Source organism: Heterocephalus glaber, unplaced genomic scaffold (assembly GCF_053883595.1).
Source record: "Heterocephalus glaber isolate CG9 unplaced genomic scaffold, H.glaber_assembly_v1.0 deba00000768, whole genome shotgun sequence".
NCBI classification, from domain to species: Eukaryota; Metazoa; Chordata; class Mammalia; order Rodentia; family Bathyergidae; genus Heterocephalus; species Heterocephalus glaber.
Window position 1 is genome coordinate 826,661 of NW_028258162.1, and position 19,713 is coordinate 846,373.

At 55.4% G+C, this 19,713-nt stretch overlaps 2 protein-coding genes across 8 annotated transcripts in view; one reads left to right on the top strand and one right to left on the bottom strand.

Moving 5' to 3' along the window:
* Atg7 (autophagy related 7) overlaps positions 1 to 15,233 on the top strand; it is a 247,482-nt gene extending 232,249 nt beyond the window's left edge. Inside the window, 1 exon segment of the mRNA XM_087207180.1 lies at positions 15,156 to 15,233. The gene's annotated coding sequence lies outside the window, so the exon portion shown is untranslated.
* A 356-nt stretch (positions 15,234 to 15,589) lies between these two features.
* Vgll4 (vestigial like family member 4) overlaps positions 15,590 to 19,713 on the bottom strand; it is a 119,039-nt gene continuing 114,915 nt past the window's right edge. For all 7 annotated transcript variants that reach the window (XM_004874844.4, XM_004874843.4, XM_021252215.2 and 4 more), the window contains 2 exons: positions 18,126 to 18,249; positions 15,590 to 17,975 (listed from right to left, as the gene is read on the bottom strand). In XM_004874844.4, coding sequence (XP_004874901.1) covers positions 17,704 to 17,975; positions 18,126 to 18,249 — 396 coding nt within the window. In that variant the 3' untranslated portion in view covers positions 15,590 to 17,703. The remainder of the gene's footprint in view (positions 17,976 to 18,125; positions 18,250 to 19,713) is intronic.

Genomic DNA, 19,713 nt, shown 5'->3' on the forward strand with positions numbered 1-19,713 from the left:
TGAGTTTGGAGACTGAAGGATCGTGTCACACCAGCCACACATCTGCCCACCACGAGCTCCCCCAGCATTGTAGTGCAGGCAGAGTGGGGCAGGATCCTCATCCTCGGGAGCTTGCACATGTGACTTAGTGCTAGGCGAGCAGGCCTGCTCCTCTGTCCACACAGCTGACTGTGCCCATGGGCACACTTCACCAGTTTGTGCATGACTTAGGATGCAGTGTGCAGCCATAGGCACAAGGCACCATGGGAGGTGCTGCACACAGAGCCAGCACCAGCTGCCGGGCACCTGTGAGAGTGAGTGGAGTGTTCCGTGCCAGGGCCCAAACTGGGCAAGGCGCTGGGGTGCAGGGTGTGTCAGCAAGGGCCTGGCACGCACCGCCATCGGTGGACATTAGTGGTCTGTTAATGCCGGAGGAGGCTCTGAGCGTGCTCATTGGCATCACCCCACCCCCACCCTCGTATGCATTGGCCACAAGCTGTCCCAGTACTGGGATGCCAACCCAAAGGTCTCAGGGACAGCCGGGGACAGGAGCAGGCCCCAGCCTGGGAGGGAGCCACTGTTGGAAAAGCCCAGGGACAGACTCGACCTGGAGGTAGTGTCAGGCAGAGCCAGGGTGGAGGGCACTGTGGCCACATCTGCACCCTGTGCTATGGCAGCAGGTTGGGGTCCGAAAGCTGCTGCGGGGGGGCATTTGTGTCGGAGCGAAACCAGGCGCTGAGCCGACTGCCCACCGCCCTCCTCTGCATCCCCCTTCATTGCACCCACGTGTTCATCTCAACTCAGCAAGCCCTGCGCCAAGGAAAACAAAGAAAGTGATCTCTTCGCAGCTATTTATACCGTAAACCTCTTCTGGCATGAGCCCCAGTGCGGCTCACGATCATTTACTAGAACAGATAGAGTGATTTTTCTAAGTGTGATTTTGTTGGTTTGGTTTTGTCCTTTTGGAGTTCTGGGGGGTTTTTTGTGGGTTTTATTTTTTAGAGACAGCATCTTGCTGTACAGTCCAGGCTGGCCTTGAACTCACAATGATCTTCCTGCCTCAGCCTTGAGTGCTGGGATTACAGGTGTGGGCAGTCACTCCCAGCTTACATGTGACTTTGAAGCATGGCCCCATGAACATGGTCGCTTTCTGTGACATCCCATTGGGCTTGACATCGCTTATAAGCAAGAGCTTCCTTTACCTTCTCCCGGGGTGGCCAGCTGAGAAACCTCTGCTCTGGACAAGCAGTGTCCACAGCAACAGATAACTGCACAGAGTACTCTTCTGAAATGGCTAAAAACTGTCCCTAAAGGCTGCTTCTGAGAAGTCAGGATGGGTGGGAGGAAATCCACAGAACTGGTTCTTTAAAGATGTAATTTTTTGAAGCCATGGTTTTTCTTTCTCTGAACCAAAATGTAGCCCTTGGAAGCGAGCGCCTACTGTTAATCAACTTAACAAAGAAAATGAGGAATATAAAAAAAAAAAAATTATAGGGGCTGGGGATTTAGCTCAGTGGTTCCATCACCTGCCTTGCAAGCGGAAGGTTCCGAGTTCGATCTCCGGTACCAAAAAAAAAAATTATAAGCAGAAAACTGGTTTGTTTATAAAAAAAAAAATCGTAGGGAACAACTACACTTTTTTCTTTCTTTTTTTTTCCTCTTAAAATTTTAAGCACTTTCAAGTTACACCCTGTTTAAAACCCTCAGACCCCATGAGAACTTCGCCCTCCGGGGAATGAGCTGCCACTCCGTGTGGCCTGCTGTTCGCTGTTCCATCCTGGGCCACCTCATCTCCATGCCACAGTACCTCACAGCAACAATCTCCTCAGAGGGTCCTAGCACTGTGGCCGGCAGCCGTGGGCAGGACCCCCTTCCTGCAGCCGAGGTGGATGCCTTCAGGGTGAGACTATATTTAGGTGAGACACAGCGGCCAAGGTGACGCCAGGCCCCCACTCCTGGTGTTCTTGGAGCAGAGGCGTGGCGTGGTCCTCACCTCCACACCAGAGCCCTGTGAGCTTCCAGAGGAGAAGTGGCCCCTGGGCCGGGCCCAACTCAGAGCCCTGCTGAATGGCCACGTCTCACGCTGGGTGGTGGCTGTGAGCGGCCAGGCAGGGCTACACCAGCTTCCCAGGCCATGCACCCATTAGTAGGACACAGGACGGAGCCCAGCACATCCTTCATGCACAACTTGGGATCTCCTGGCCTGTGCTCTCAAAAGCAGATGGACTTTGTCCTGCAAGGAGGAGCTGCTCCTACCTGACCAGGACCTCTTGGCCAACCAAGTGCAGTCACTGTGTGGCCACCTGCAGACTCCAGCTTGTCCCACTCGGCCCAAGGAGAGTGGCTCAGTCCTTTTCCCAAGCCCCAGTCCCTGTAGGCCCTGCTCAGTCCCAGAACCCCCTTGGCCTTCCCTCCCATGGCATCCTGAAAGGGGCCTCTCCCGGAGCTCAGAGGCCCTGGTAACACCAGACAAAGGCAATATCCTGAGCGACAGGGCAGAGAGCTAGATGCATGGCCAAGCTACTGCAGAAACTGGGATACCTGGGAATATGTCCTTGGATCTTTACAGAAGGCTTCCGGGCCAGGCAATCTTAATTCTTTTCTTCATCTCCTTCTTCCTCCCTGCATCTCTTGGTCCCCTTCGCTTTTGTAAAAGATCTATCTCCCTATTTCCTATTACCTTTTATTTTGCTCTTCATTTATGTTTTGAGTTTCTCACATAAGAGAAACCATGTGATACTTAAACTTGTGTCTTATTTCACTTAATATTACAGTCTCAAGGCGCACCATTTTCCTACAAATGACTCAAGTTTCTCCTTTATGCCAGAGTAGTGCTCCATTGTGTGTAAATACATTTTCTTTGTCCATTCATCTGCTGATGGACATATAGGCCACTTCCAAGATTTAGCTATCGTGAGTTGTGCCGCTATAAACATGGGTATGCATAGATCACTGTAGTATGACATCTTTAACTCTTTCCAGAAGATACCTAGAGGGGAATAATGGGGTCAAATGGAATTTCTACTTTCAGTGTTTTGAGGAATCTCCATTCTGATTTCCACAGTGGTTGTACAAGTTTATACTCTCACCAGCAATGTAGAAGGGTTCCTTTTTCCCCTAACATTGGCTAAATTTCTTAAAAGCCAATTTATTGCAGTAGAATGTGAACATGATAACATGTATGTAAAAGTGCCCGTCCCAGTGAATTTGCACATGCTTACACATCCATGTGACCAACCCCGTGATAAAATAGAGAAGATGCCATCACCCCAGAAGGGGACAGTTCCCTGCCCCGCCCCCAGGCTCTGCTTTCTCTCAGCACAAGGACACTGTGGTCTTCTAGAGTCCCCTAGAAATGGGGCCACACAGCAGAGACCATTTTCTCTGGTCTCTTTTGCTTTGCAGAATATGTTGGAGCTTCATCATGGAGTTGCCCCTGGCAGTCCTCTGTCCCCTTACTGCCAAGGACTGTCTCCCTCTGGGAGGTCGCAGCATCACTCACTCACCTGCAAGGGGTGTTAGAGCCGTGTCCCATCTGGGGCTTGTCTTCGTCTGTTTTCCAGGGCTGTCACTGAACGCCACAGACTGGGTGTGTTACATGGAATAAAGGTTTGTGTGGCTTCCTGTTGAGCACCCGCCAGGAAGCTCTGTTCAGGCGCTGGCATCTGGGGAGGGGATCACTTGGGAAGACAGGACACAGGTGCGGGCTCAGGCCCCTTCCTCTTATAAAGCCACTGACGTCCTCCCCAGCCCCACCCCCGTGCCATCAGCATAGGCGTTCTGGGATTCATATGAGCACCAGAGTGGGGCTTTTGTAAACAGAGCTCCCCTGAATAATTATGTACACAGTGTGGACAGGTGTTTCTACTTCACCTGGCACTGGAACTGCTGTCCTCTGATGGAAGCATACATTTACATTTTAAAAGAAACTGTCAAACTAAGCCAGGCACAGTAGCACACAGATGTATTCCTAGCACTAGGGGGGCTGAGGTAGGACAGTGGCTTGAGGTTAAGGTTTGAGGCCAGCCTAGGCGACATAGCAAGACCCCCTACTCCAAAAAAATACCAGAAAAGAGAAAGAAAAGCAAGACACTGTGAAGCCACTTTGCGAGTGGCCAAACATTTGCCGTTGGCAGCTACAGCTGCAGCATCTGAGAGCATGGGCTCCCCCAGCCCTGCTGGCCCTCGGAGCCACCTGCCCACAACTCTTAGCCATGTGGAGGGCAGTGGCCTCTCCCTGTGATGTTTACTGTGGTTCTCTGGTGACCGTGGATGTTGAACATCATTTCACATACATACAACCATCTGTCCCTCCTCCTCTGGACATTTCTTTCAACTCCTTTGCTCATGTTTTCCTTGAGGCGTTTATCTCCACATTGAGTTGTGAGAGTCCCTACACTCTGCAGGCAGTCCTTTGTCGGGTACACGTGTCGCGTGTATTTCCCCATGCCTTAGGCTTACCTTGTCATTGTCCCAGTGTCCCTAAGAGAGAAGCAGTCTCAGTTTACATGAAGTCTGGATTGTTCATTTTGTTCAGATGGCTCCTTCTGGCACCCTAAGGGGTTCGTTTGCACTTTGCTGCTGCACACGGTGTGCTGGGTGGGTGTCCGAATGTGCCATCCTATCCTCTGTGAAACACCTCCCACCTCTGTGGACAGTCAGTTGCCTGCATGTCTCTGCCTGTCTGAATTCTGAGCTTGTTTGTGCAGTGCAGGGGATAGGAGCAGTGCCTTGTGCCTGTTAGGCAGGTGCTGTGCTAGCACTGAACAGGGTCCAAGAAGACCCCATGGGGACCTCGGCCTGGTCCCCTTCAGAGGCACGTGATGTCTGCTCGTGAGTTGGAAGTTGGTGGCACCTGTAACCCTGCAGCCCCAGGTACAAGTCAAAGGCTTGGCCGGGTTTCTAGGCTTACTGGATGTTTCAAGACTGAGGGATTTTAGAGTGAGAGCCTGGGAGGGAATAAACAGGTTAGGGGTGGGGAAATGGCATCGTAATGGCAAGGAACTTTGAGTCTCGAAGATGCAGTTTTCTATTTGTTTTTTTCGTTTTTCTTAGACAAGGTCTTGCTCTTGTAGTTCAGCGTGGCCTTGAGCTCACTATGTAGCCCAGGATGGCTTCGAACTCATAGTGATCCTCCTGTCTCAGCCTCCCGAGTGCTGAGATGACAGGCATGTGCCACCACGCCCAGCTACAGTTTTCTTAAAAGTATAATTTTAAAATTTTCCTTGTCTCTTTTCTGCCTATCTTCAGTTCTTCAATGCTCTCTCCCTATTCCAAGCTGCACCCCAGGCCCATGCTGCTTTTCCGTGTGTCCCTCAGCGCCACACAGCCTTGGTTTCTGTGGCTTTCGAGACAGTCAGGGGTTAATGTCAGCCCTCGTGGCAGGGCCCCCGGGTAGGTGCAGGGCTCAGACACATCCACACAGGTTCTGGGCCGGGGGCGCCAGGTGCTGCCATAACCTAAAGCTTCACGATGATGTCTTCGTACCAAGTGAAATCTGAGTGTTTGCCCCCGACCTCAGCCTACAGCGACCTCAGCCTGCAGCGCGAGCTCTCCAGTTGCCTGGCTCCCCCCCCCCCAGTGACCTCAACTGCCCTCTGAGAGAACACACACAAGTGTCCCAAGGACCCTCGGATCAGAACTACATAATGGAAACCATTTTGTAGCCTCCAGAGCGGCCATTTATCTCAGTAGCCATTTCATTTCAAATGTGGTCCAAACCTACAAATCATGTCTTGAAAGAAAGTATGTTGGTGCCTGAAAATTACCCTGTATTCTTACCACTTAATTTTTAAAATGTGTTTTAAAGTCTGGGGGAAGGCAAACAAGCCTGGGCCCAGCCACACGTCCCCTGCCCTCGCTAGTCCCTGAACATAGCCACACAGCGCCCCAAGCTCCTCCAGAAGCGGGAGCCGGGAGGGAGGAGCACACCCTGCGGCTCCAGAGCGAATTGCTGGAGCTCCTCCCCCGGAGCTCCTCCCGTCCTGGAGCCTGGAGCCGGGATGAACACTCCTCCACTCTGTGGAGTTTGGATATTAACAATCCTTAGGTGCCCAGAGGGGAGGCTGCTGAGCATAGCAGGCCCTGAGGCCCATTTCCTAACAAGATGGAGAGACAGGAAGCTGGGCTCGGTGGCGCACACTTAGAATCCCAGCACTTGGGAGGCTGAGGCAGGAGGATCACCACGGAGTTCAAGGCCAGCCTGAGCTACGTAGTGGGACCCTCTCTCAAAAAACAGACAGACAGAGACGCTGAGCGGGCTGGAGCAGGAACTGGGGACTCAGGGCTCTGTCTTGACCTCAACTAAATTGTCAGCCGTTCCCTCAGGCTCTTTTTCAGTTCCGGGGTGGGGTGGGAAAACAGAAGAAACCAGCAGGTGCCAGGCCCTGAGTGAGCTAAGCTGGCCAGTGTGTGTCGGGCCCCACCCCCACCAGGGTCCACCGCGGGTCACTGCAGTTTTCCTGATTCTGAGTACGTGAATTCTGCTTTTTTTTTCTAAATTGCAAACAAGGACTAAAATTCACACCTAGGGATTCTACCCCCCATCATATGCTGTTTTGCTCTCTAGCCTTAGTTTTTACTTTCTGTGCCAGTATGTAACTGGAGTACATAACCTAACGTATGGTTTTATTTTCTCTTCCCATTCTAAGTGTGCTCTCAGACCGTTGGAACTTGCTCAAAAACAGGCTTAAGGCCTGCCCAAGCCTCCCTTTTGTGGCCTGGCCTTTCCCAGGCTATGGGGGCAGCACGGGGATCAGAGCTCCACTCCCAGCCCTGCAGCCCTGCCTCGAGGGCAGGTTGGGGGACCCCATCCTTGAGCCCAGGCACCCGAGGTCTGGCTCTCTGGATAGCCACAGCTGCCCTTCAGTCCCTCCTCGTCCCCAGCTCTCTCTACTCCGCTTTCTCCTGCACCTCCTTCAGGATGGGACCCCAGTTGACCCCCCAAGGCTCCCTAGGCTCCTCGGTATCCCCCACTTGAGCTTCTTTCTGGGGGTGAAGCCTCATCCACTCCTGGAGCGCGGCCTCCCATGCTCTTGCCGCCCACTGTTGCTGCCATCGTGGTGGGCGGAGGCTGGGGCAGGAGGACTCAGCTGCCCCAGTGCGAGGCCCACTGCCTGCCCTGAGGAGCTGTGTGAGTACCGCAGAGGGAGAGGCCTCTCCTCCCGCCCAGCCGGCTCTCCAGCCAGCAGGACCGTCCCTCCTCCCCGGCCTCCCTGGCCTCAGCCTCCTCGTGTTCTCTGGGAGGCACCTGTGTCTTACCGCCTCGGCCTGAGGCGTGGTGCAGTGCGGGTGGAGGGCTGGGCCACCACGTCCCTGGACTGGCATCTGTGAGGCTGGGGACAGGAGCCTGGGGGAAGAGTTCGTCCTCCACCTCCCTCCCCCTGGAGGAGGGGTCCATGAGAAGCAGGGCTCAGTCTTCACTGTTCTCCCAGGGCTGCAGGGCATCGAGAAGGCAGTCCTGACCCCGCAGACACAATGGAAGGGAGGGATGGGCCCAAGGGCAGGTGGGCTTGGGGGCCCTGCTGGGACTCTGCCCTCCCATAAAGCCGGGTGCCCAGAACAGGGCCCGTCCACTGCCCTCCGCCAGGCCAGGTGGCCATGGGCACTTCGGGACCCTAGGTGCAGGTGACTCGCCCTCCCGAGTGCACACAGGGGCCCCAGCCTTTCCCAGCCCCCACACTGGCCACAGGCCATACAAGCAGGGCCAGGTCTGGGGACAGTGAGGTGCCAGGACCCGTCTGCAGGGAGCTGGAGAGGGGTCGAGGGCATCCTCCGCCTGGGGCACAGGCCTCCCTCAGAAACCTGGCCCACTCCACCACCCTGCTGTATGCCTGGAGATGCCCGCAGCCTCCCCCAGCATCCTGCAGGCCCTGGACACCAAGGCTCCGCTGGCTGGAGCCCCCAGCAAGCAGCAGGGCAGAGGGGGCCTTCCTCAGCTGTTTCTTGGGGATCACATTCCCCTTTCCCTGCCATGGAATCCTACCCAGAGCACGGGGATGTGAGTCACTACCCATCCACAAACTGCACTGGGCCAGGCTGTGCTGGGGCCAGGGCCACGGAGGGGACAGACAGCAGGCCCTGCCCTCAGGTGGCGCAGAGTCAGCTGAATCACGTGGTGAAAGGTGATGGAGCACTGCTTGTGGCAGCGCTGGACGCCAGAGGCGGAGGAGTCTGGTTCCAGTGAGTAAGGACACCGGGAGGGTGGGCAGGGTCGCCAGGGAATTGTCCAGGCCCCAGGAGCACACGCAGCTGAGGGAGGTTGTGGCAGCCACAGCTGCTGAGCCAAGGCAGGGTGGGGAGGTGAAGCTGCAGGGGGGACTCGGGCCTGCAGCGAGCTTGGCTGTCACTCTCGAATCTCAGAGGAAGCAGTGAAGGCTGAAAATCAGGGTGGACTGGATGCGACTATGCTGTGTGGGGTGTGGATGAGATGGGTGTTGAGGGACCACGGGGACACAGGGATAGCAGGGTCACTGACAGCTGTGGCGTGAACAGACCCATGCCCTCACTCTCCCCCAGGCTCCAGTCTGGCCTGCCCCGAAGCCTGCCCTCTGTACCCTCCGGGCCACTTCCCTCTGCCCTGCCGTGCTGACACCTGTTGTCCATGGGCCCTGTCCTCCGGTCCTGATCAGTGCTGGCCCAGCCCTCTGGGTGTGCCTTCGGCTGCTGTCCCTCCCCGCGCACTGCTCGTGTTCTCCTCTGTTCTCCCTCAGTGCAACCCAGGGCAGTCCTGGCCACACTCAGCATGGCTCACTGACTGCCAGGGCCCCTGTGGGAGAAACAAGGGTCAGGATCCCAGGGTCCCCAGAGTGCCATCAGCATGAGGAAGGGATGGCCCTGCTGCCTGTCGGCATGTGTGCAGGGATGGACGCACACGAGGAGACAAAACCCAGCTCCTACAGCCTGGCTGGGCTGCTCAGAGTGCCCGAGAGGCTTCCATACTCCATCTTTCTATTCACGATGCCAGAGCCAGAGTTCACAAGCTGGGGTACATTTAACGTGTACATTTAACAAACACGCCTTGAACACATACAACCAAAATATAATCGCGCTATTGGCAAGGTAATTAGTGTTCAGAGGGGAAGGACTTCAGTTGGTAGAATGGTCCAGAAACAGGACAGGAGTTGGAATCAGTGAGGAAGGGCTCATTTCCAGTGCGTCTGTCACCCTGCACGGTGTTGGGGGCCTTGGGGGGCCTTTGGTGTGTGCAGCCCAGGTGATCCTGCTTGAGCCTCAGGCCGGGTCCTGGCCCTTGCTGGGTGTGAGCCTAGTGAGCAGCCCCACAGTGAGGGCTGGGGCCCAGGGACTCACTCCTGGCTGAGACCACATGGGTCCTGGAAGGTGAAGCAGTGATGAGGATGGAAGAGCGCCCCACTGGCTTCTCGCAGTTCCTGAACACTGCTGGTATCCTGGGCATTGCTGTGATTCTCATTGTGCAAAATGGGATGCTGCATTGTGGTGCTGGGGCCTCTGAGAGGGAGGGCTAAGCGGGGCAGGGCTGGCAGAGTGACGGCCACGGCATGCATGGCCACACCTTGCCCTGTCAGCTGGGGGACGTGGGTGCCCCCCACACTAGTGTGACGTCCTGAATATACAGGGTTTCCATGGTTATGCATTTTCCTTTCCCTTGGCCATGACACAGGCTGGAACTGCCTTGCCACACTGTGACTCTGTTTATCTTCTTGAGGAACTGCCAAGCTATTTTCCAAAGAGGCCAGACAGTTTTTACCTTCGCAACAGCAACACACTGGGTCTGGTGTCCAGATCCTCCTCAATACTTGTTTTTGTGTGGCTTTTCATAGCCATCCTAGCGGGTGTGAGGTGGTGTCTCCCTGTGGTTCTGGTTTGCATTCTCCTGGTCCCTAAGAATGTCCCGCTGACTTTCCTGTGCTTCCTAGCAGTCTGTGTGTCTTTATTGGAGATGCTTCTGTTCAACTCCTCTGCACATTTTCTTTTTGGTACCGGGAATCGAACTAAGGACCTTGTACTTTTGAGGCAGGCAGCAGTACCACTGAGCTAAATCCCCGGCCCCGCTCTGCACATTTTTGAATTGGGTTTTGAGTTGTGAAAGATCTTTATACAGTCCAGGTTTAAGTTCCTTATCAGATACATGATTTACAAAGATTTTCTCTCATTCTGAGTTGTCTTTTCATCTGTCTCTATCCCTCTACTTCTCTCTGTCTCCGTCTTTCTCTGGTACTGAGGAATGGACCCAGGGCCTTGCATTTATTAATTTTTCATACCGGGATCAAACTCAAGACTTTGCACTTGCGAGATAGGTGTGGCGCCATGGAGCTAGGCCCCAGGCCCTGGGCCTTGCATTTTAGGAAAGTGCTCTACCACCGAGTTACACCCCCAGCTCTTTTTATTTTTTATTTTTATTGCTTTTGGTACTGGGGATCGAGCTTGGGACCTTGAGCATGCGAAGCAGGTGGCAGAACCACTAAGCTAAATCCCTGGCCCTGAGCTCTTTTTATTTTCGAAACAAGGTCTCGCCAAGTTGCCCAGACTGGCCTGAAATTTGTGTCTTCTTGCTTTAGCCTCCCACATATCTGGGATTAAAGGCATACACGCCACTGTGTTGGGCTGTTTTCACTTTCTTATATTGTTTTTGGAAGCACATGAGTTTTTAGTTTTGATGAAGCCCACTCTACCCTCATTCTGTGGCTTGTGTTTTGGTCATATTCCTTTCTGACTTTCTAAGCATGGTATGACAATACTTGATTCTGTATTAAAAGTTTGCTTAGCCAGCACATCACTCACGTGTCCCTTTGTGGCTGGGTCATGTCCCTTGGTGTTAGTCATGCCACAAACCTGAGATGACCATGCGTGTAGAGAAGGGTTGTTGCCTGCGGCCCTGGGGGTTGGCTCTGTTGCTCTTGGCCCATGGGGAGGCAGCGTCACTGGAGCATGTGTGGGGAGCGGAACCCAGCACTCACATCAGGGCGGGGAGGCAGGAAGAGGAAGAGGAAGGGGAAGAGTAGGGGCCCCAGGTCCCAGCAAGGCCACACCCCCACAGAGTGCAAGACCCCCACTGGGCTTTGCTCCTTGGTCCCACCACCTCCCAGGAGTGCCACCCTGGGAACCGAGCCTGTACCAAGGGCCTGGGAGGGATCCAGCTGTGAGCCCATTGTGTGGCTGTTCCCGCTGACTTCCTGTTTCCTGCCACTGGAGTTTGTGCCTGCTGGGAACAAAGCCCGGGAGCATTCTTGCACCCGCCTCTCTGGGACACAGGTGGACAGGAGTGGTGTGGCTGGTTCGCAGATCACATTTAGCTTTATGTCTTCTGCAGTCCTGGTCCTGCCACTCCCTTCTCTGTACCGTGCTCCTCGTAAAGGGTGCTGTGTGGCTTTGCTTTGCACTGCCCTAAGGACTGTTTCTGGTTCTTACAGGCCTTTGTATTTCCTCCTCTGTGAAGCCTATGTTTAATTCTTCACCCATTTTTCAGAAATCAGTTTGCTTTTTTCTCCCACATTTAGTGCATATTGGTTACACAGATTAATGGGTTTTGCTTTGGCAGATTTGTAAACGCACGTGACACTTGAATCATCCCCTCATCACCTTTGCCCGCCTTCCTCCCCAAACTTCACATTCCCGGGGGTTCCTTGCTTGCATTTCCATCACAGTCATCTCCTTCATCACCCACCCTTCACTCCCTCCTCCCCGGTGCCTTCCCCGGATCTAGTAATAGTCTTATTTTCTTGTCATCTTTTACATTCCACACAAGAGGGAAACCATGTGATACTTGTTAGTCTGGGTCTTTGGCTCAAAATGATGATCACCAGTTTCATCCATTTTTCTGCAAAAGGCAGAATTCTGTTCTTCCCTGTCCCTTAGCGAACTGCCTTGTGTACACACGCTGTCCTTATCAGTCTGTTGCAGGCCACGCAGGCTGATTCTGTAATTTGGCGGTTGTGAACTGTGCCACCGTAAACGTGGGTGTGCAGGTGTCCCTATGTACACTGCACTGGCTCTGCCTGCCCCGGGAATACACTGAGGAGGCGACTGGCTGGGCCACAGGGCAGCTCTAGTTTGAGCTTTTTGAAGAAGCTCCACACTGACTTCCCACCAGCAGGGTAGAGAGTCCTTTTCCCGTGCATCCTCACCAGCACTTACTGTTTTTTGTGTTTTTGCTCACCATTCTGGCTAGGGTGAGATGGAATTCATGTAGCTTTGATTTGCATTTCTCTGCTTGTTTCTTGTATCTAGTTAAGATATTTCCTGGTTTGTAATTTCCTTTTCCCTTTCACAGTTGTCTTTCACAAGCCAGGCACTTAGGTTGTAGGATGTCAATCAGATGTTTTTCTTTTTCTGTCCTAAGTCTCTTATGAAGGGCACCTGCCCATGGATTTCTGTGCACTGCCCACACGCTTGGCCAGCATTCTTGGTTGCTTTATTGTCATTACTTCTCTGTTAGGGAGAGCAGCAGCCGTGTAGGGGCCCTGCATGCTGCAATCTCTCACGTCTTTTTGTGCTTTTCCTAGTTTTTCCACATAAAATTACATGCATGAGTTTTTGCAGAGCCCGGTACATCCAGTTTTATTGCTTATAGATTTGGGGCTATAGGCTTTTCCCGTCCCCCAGGTCAAAGGCACACGACCATTGCTTAACATTTTCTAACACTGAGACTGTTCTGTTTGGAGTTGATTCTAGTGCACAATATAAAGCACAGAATCGATGTTATCTTGTGTCAAGTGACTTTCCAATTGTCCTGTATCACACACTAGAAAACCTGTCTTGAGTGACAGGGATCTCAGTCCCTAACCCTTCATTGTTAAATTCTAGATCTCCCCCACGACATGCATGGACTCTGCCCTCCCACCCTGGGCTCCCTCTTCCCCCAGGCAGCCACCTGTTGCCATGGCAGCACCACCCCGAATTAGGAAGCCCCTGTGCTGAGCTAGGGATATCTGAAGGGTAGGCCAGGGGAACTTCCACAGAAACTTCAGAGCCAGAAAAGATGCTTATCAATTTTCAAAAGCTGGGGTTTACTGATGTTGAATAATCTGCTAACAAAATAAGGGGAGTTAATCATTTGTCCCAATTCACTGTCTTTCCTAAATTTGAGGTTTTGTTGTTGTTGTTTTTGAGACAGGGTCTCACTTATGTAGCCCAGGCTGGCCTTGAACTCAAGGTGATTCCCCTGCCTCAGCCTCCCGAGTGCTAGGATTACAGACATGCGCCACCATGCCCAGCAGTTTGAGATTTTTATGAGGGCTTTTTTTTTTAATGAAGGTTTTTTTCATGTAAATTCTGAACATTGTCGTTAGGCTTTCTCTGGCAGTTTCTCTTTTTCTCTGCTCTTGTCAAAGGCTCATCTCCCTCTGCTGTTACTGGTGGTGTTTGTACACAGAGGGCTGGAACTTGTTAATTTTATATCTTGCTATCTTATAGAAACAAGTGTTCTTTTTCTGTATTCATCTCAGCATTCATTTTCATGGGGTTTCCGGTGTGCTCTGTATTGTCTGTAACTGAGATCATTTCTTCCTTGAAGGGGGTGTTAGCAAATGTCTTCTCTGAAGACCTAGGGCTCCCATCTGCACCCCGCACCTTGCTTCTCCTTGCCACGCCAGCCCTGACCGTTAGCATTGCTCAGTAAGAGGGCAGCACAGCTCCGGTTCCAGAGGACGAGGCCTGGGCTTCTGCTTTAAAGGCAGCCTGCTGCTGCACTGCCACCACCAGTGCCCACAAGTGGGGAGGCCAGGCTGCCAGAGCAGCCCGCAGCCCTGTCCAGGCATCTGGGTCTGGAAAGTCCCTCCCTCCCCACAGAGTGTGCCAGTCAGTGCTCCAGGCACCCCGGAGTCCTCTCCAAAGCCTGGCCAGTGCTGGCAGCCCCGCCTAGCAGGTGCCCTGGGAGTGTGCCGCTGTCCATGGGCCAGCCAGGTCCCCTCACGGCTCTGCAGGGCAGAATCCCGCTTCTCTGTGGCGGAGATCTCGTCGACCAGATGATGCAATGGACAGGGTCTCCGGATGCCCCTAAAGTCCTGTGCATGACCCTCTCCACCCAGAGGGTGCTTCTGAGTGGCACAGGAGGCCTTAGAGAGCGAAGGCCCCATGGCTCACACCCTGGTCCTTTTGGCCTGGTGCCTCCCTCTACCGCCCCTTCCCTCTCCACACACCCGCACTCCTGGCTCTGTAGCTTGCTTGCTGTGTGGCTCCAGGAAGCCACCTGGCCTCTCTGAACTTGTCTGCCTCTGTTCCTCACAGGCAAGTGAGGCACAAAGAAGCATCTGCGTTAGGGCCACACAGCATGTGGGGCCCAGGGAGAGCTGCAGAAATGTGTCCCCTGAACAAGATTGAGAGTGTGGCAGAACTGTGTGACCATGCTCTGGTACAGTGGTGGCAAACCTGTGGCACTCATGCTGCAGCAGGTTGTATCACTGAAAGCTCTAAAAGGTTCACCATCATGGCTCCAGTGCTTCTGTTCCCCTTAGACCCCCAGAGCGGATCGGTCTGGGGCTCTAAATGCTGGGCCCTGCCCAGAAGCATGTGGGGCTATGTGGTGATCCGGGCTGGGGCACTGGGTCCCCACCCCACACCTGGCTGAGCTGTGCAGGCGCTGCCTGTGCCTCCAGTCCAGGAACTGTGACAGGATGCTAGTCACCTGCTGCCCGGGGACGGAGGAAATTTTCTTCTCTGCGTTTTGTTTACCTGGCACACCATCACTTGGAAAACCAGGCTGTGTGTTGACCTTAGGCCATCCTCCCCACGTGAACACGCTGTTTCTGCACTCCTCTCAGCAGGGCTGGGGCAGCCTTCGGCAGCCAGTTCTGGAAATCAGGGAAGTATTTGGCCAAGGCCCATGGGGAGCCCTGGGAGCAGGGCCTGGACCTGCTGTGCTGCTGTGACACCTGGGGGTGGGGGTCTTGGTGCAGGGTCTCCGGAAGGAGCTGTCCCCCACCAAGACACCCCTTGCACCCTCAGGCTGCCTCCCCAGTGACACTGGCAGGGGTGCCGTGAGCCGTGGCCAGCTCCTGGGTCTCTGCCTGCAGTTCAGAGCAGGCAGAGCCCACACCCCTGCCTCAGGCCTAGAGCTGCTGCAGCGCCAGGTGTGGGGTGCACAGTGCCCTGTCCTGCAGGCAAGCCTCTTGCTCCTGCTGTCACGCAGGCTACAGTTCTGCAGCACGACCCTGGGCCCAGCCGGCAGCTGGGCTGAGGATCTCCCTTTCTCTCCGCAGATCTGGGACATGAGCGATGATGAGACCCTCTGAGACCACCGCTGAGGAGCACAGGGGCAGGATGCTGCCCCGGACGGGTGATGCCCGGGTGTCCCCTCCCCACATCATCCTGCTGTGCCAACCCTACCCACCCTGAGCTCAATAATAACCTTGGCTTTGGTGCACTGCCCTCTGGGCACAGCCCCTCCACGTGCAGTTGTTTTTCTGTTGTCACAGGGGTCAAGCCCCAGGGTGCCCACACGGGGGCCAGCACCGCGTCCTTGGGTTCCTCTCCTCACCCGTGTGCACCCCTCTGCCGGCCAGGCTGCATGTGGGACAGAGATGACCTTGTCCTCGGGGGAGGCATCCCTTCCACACATCTCACAGTCACGGTGGGGACTGAACTCGCCTCTTTCTGCTCACTCGGGCGCCTCAGGGCCACACACAGCCAGCCAGTGGTTTAAGAGCACTTTATTATTGTTCTTAAGGCTACTTTTAAGTACAAAAAAAGATGGCCTGCCAAACCTTTTTTTCTTCTTCTTCCAGGAAAAACAGGCCACAGAGAATGGTATCTTACAGATTTACACATAGCAGAGGAGTCAGAACGCGCCGCGGACGGCCCGGCTCTGGGGGACAGCCTATCCCAGATAGGTCGGCGCGGGGACCCGGCCACCAGCACCTCCGTCCCCGCGAGGCGCCCCGCTCACCGGCCGAGGGAGGGTCCGCGGCGGCGGCTCCAGCTCCAGCCCGCGCTCAGTAGCCTGTAGCAGTAACAAACGTGTGGCTCTGAATGCGGATGGCGGTCTCAGAGTACCTGTGTTCCTGCACGTTTACGGACACATCCACGACCCAAAAAAGATCAACTTTTTTTCCAAACAACAAAAAATGAATGATTACGATAGGAAAGGGAAAAATTAAATAGCTACATATCATTAACAAATTAATTGTTCTTCAAAAAATACCTACAAATTTCTCTGTACATTCTTTACGCACAGCGTAATGATGGTCTTAAAGTTACCTATATAAAAAAAGTGTTCTCAATGATTTTTTTCCTACAGAAAATATAGGGGCCTGAATGCCAAAGCTTGGAAGCCCAGTACAGTGGGAGTGACTGGGAGGCTGGAGAGGGGCTTCCTTTCACTCCGTGAGGGCCGGCAGCCTGACCAGCATGACCAGAGCCAGGCACCCCTGCACCCACACCCCAGATGCAACAGTGGGCCTGGCACTGTGCATCTGTGGGAGAAGCCTCTAACGCCTCACAGTTGGGCTGGCCACCCCTGTGTCACCTGAGCAGGTGACATCCCAAGCCCCCTAGGGGGCCAGGCTGGCTGCAGACCCTGGAGGCAAGGACAGAAACGCTCATTGACCACGAGGAGCAGCAGCTGTGAGGCACCCCCAGCCCTGCCTGTCTTGGGTGCTGCTAATGTCTAGTTAGTAGCTGTGGCTATGGCAGACGATAAATGCAGTCGTAACTGAAGTCAGGAATGTACACGGCCTTGGCCCCACGCACCAAGAAGCACACACAACGCCATGGCGCAGATTGTCAGCAATCTGCCGTCAGCCAAGGGAGCAGGCTGCGCCCAGGGAGCTGGGAGACACCATCCAGCTCCCTGGGGTGCGTCACCAGGCAGCGGGGATGCGCAGAGGCGGTGGCGCTGGCCACTGCCCACCGCCTGCCAGCTGCGGCCACCCACGCTCCTTGTGAGTAGAGTATCAAATACAGATCTCGGAGTACAACTGTACCAGCAGTAAGTAGATCTAGGACTGGGACTGACAAAATAAACTAGTTCTGAAAAGAAGCCATAAGTACTCAGGTTTGCTTACTGTCTGTACAATTAATAGAAACCAGCTATTTTTTTCTCCATTAAAACATGTGTCCTCTTTAAAGCACTACGGAGTCCTTGACCTCAGTCTGCCCGACAGCTGCAGTGATCCCAGAGGGTGAATGCCCATGCGGTGGCGCCTGTGATCAGGTGCAGCCCCGACTCTAGAGAAGACTGCAGCCTGTGCGGCACCCCCAAGCTCCTCTAACTTCACCGCACCCCGCCACAGAGGGTCAGGAGCAGCCGCCCTGCAGTCCCAGCACTTTGCCCTCCATGCCAGCGTCCTGCAGCAGCTGCGGGCAGCCTCCGTCCTCCAATAGTGCAAATCAGACACCACGCTTCTCTTCAAGTATACACACGCACACACACACGCACACAGTCCCGGGCCTTGGGAAGCACACAAGAAGAGCACAGAGCGCCGGGCCCCCCGAAGTCTTCATGGCTTGTGGCTGAGGACGCTGGAGTCCTGGCCGGCCGCACACTGTGCCAGAGGTTTCTTTGGTAACCAAGGCAGGAAACGGGTGCCACAGAGCGCCCGCCGACCTGCACGCCGCCTCCTGGCACACAGAGGGCCCCTTGCGCGGACACCAAGCAAGTATGAGACAGAAGAGCACAGAACCCCGCCGCACGGGTTTGCGGCTAGACCACCCCTTCCCTCCCCCCGCCCCACCCCACAATTTTTTTTTTAAGCACTGACTGTTCAAAGCTTGGGCAAACCATGCAGACGGGCGAGGCACTGGGCACCCTCAGGAGACCACCGACGGGGAGTGGCCGTGGCTCACTATGTGGGCAGAGGGGCTGGCCGGCTGGCCACGGCGCGAGGCTGACTCGGGGCTGCTGGAGGTGCCGTCCTTGGCCGCCTTGAGCTGCAGCCACGTGTCGCCCAGGGCTTTGGCGAAGTGGTCATCCACGGAGCCAGTGATGGACACAGAGTTGGGTGCCGGCTCCGGCTCCTTGTAGTTCTTGCCCAGGCTCCTGCGGAAGTGCTCCTCCACCACAGGGTCGCAGGCGGGGGCAGCTGCAGGGGCAGGGGACATGGGGGCAGGTCACGTCTGAGTCTGGAAGGGAGGGTACCCACTGCCCTGGGCCGAGGGCACTGAGGAACAGCAGACCCCGTGGGTCCATCCCCACCTGTTGCCGGCAAGGGACGGGGCAGCAGGACACTCACCGCTGGGTGGCCTCCGGTAGCTGGCGGGCCCAGGCGCAGCGCAGCCACTGTGCGCGATGGGGCAGTGCGAAAGGTTGCAGTTTCGGGCTCCAGCTGAGGCACAGGTGATCACCGAGGGCCGGTTCTGCAGGAGGAGGCCAGTGCTTTGATACCCATGCAGCCGCGCGCGCCACCCCTCCCCTGAGTTGTCCTCTCTGAAGCCTGACCCCTGGTCATGGCATGGCAGCTGGGGTCAAGGAGAGGCAGGGCGAAGGCCCACTGTGGAGGGCTGGGACAAGTGCCAGACACCAAGGATCGAGTCACACGAGTGGCAGAGAGTAGCAGGAAGGACCCCAGCTCCTGCTACTGAGGACCCCAGGGGTCTTGGATCCCACAGTCCTCCAGGACCTTCTTGGGCCCCTTCCAGTAGGCTGCAGGTTTCTGCCTGCGCCAGGGCTGGCCCAAGTTAGTTCCTTCCTGTCACAACCAAGATTAGACACTGTAGCCCCTCACTCATCTGGCAGCCATCACCGTCACCTCCACTCGATGTCCCACAAATGGCTCTGTCCTCTGCAGCCGCCTCAGGGGCAGCTTGAGCTGGCGTCTGCTACTCCCTACCGGTGTCCTGACCAGCAGAGGTCGGACTGGTGACCTCACCGAAGAGGGCTTCCCAGGAGCTCAGGGGATGCCCAGCCTCAGGGTCAGCACCATCCAGAGGGACACGGCCGCCCAAGGTTCAGGTTTGGGCCCCTCCTGGCCTGAGCCGCAGGGACTTGCCCTGGATGGTCACTGGCCCTCCGCTGTCACGTGCTGGGCCCTCTGCCCCGGCTGTACCCACATGTGACAGTGCAGCCAGGGACCTGGCTCCACTCACACCCAGGTGCCCAGCACCCCAAGCCTGTTCCAGGACAGACACCACCCGTGGATGCCACACAGCCGCCCACTCTCCTGGGTCCGCTCAGCCCTACCACAGCAGCCTGTGACATGTGCCTGGAGCCACACCCAGCTGTGACAGCACCAGTGGGAGGACCCTGGTCCCGAGGGTAAGGCCTCCCTGTGCTGCGGCCTCCAAGGCCCCACCTTGCCATCCTGGCACCTTTTCTCCCTCACGCTCAACTCGGGGGTCATCCCTGTGTCCCCACCAGAGCACCTGGCTGTGAGCTCAGAAGTGGGGAGCAGGTCCCACGGGTGCTGTGCAGTGCCCAGGTCATTCACTAGGTCCAAGTGCAGGGCAGTGGCCCCTAAGTCACAGCAGCCTGTGCCTCTGTCCACCCCACAAAACCTGCGCTGGCCACGAGATCTGTCCCAAACCCGACAGGAATCCCTGAGCCTGGCAGCCCACATCACCGTCCACACTTCCCGGTGACTGATAGCAGCAAAGGACTCCATGGCCACACTGGCTTCTCGCCAGGGCCACCATGCCCTCCTGTACTGTGGGGTCCTCTACAAGCCCAACTTTTCAGAAGAGATTTTTCCACCAAACAACTGTTTACTGTAATAATTTTCCTGACTTCCTTAATATGTGCCAGTCCCAGGAGGATTCCAGCCCAAAGCAAAGCCCCCTGCAGACTCGCCCTGTGGGACCCTGTAGTGGCTGGCCCAGCTCCGC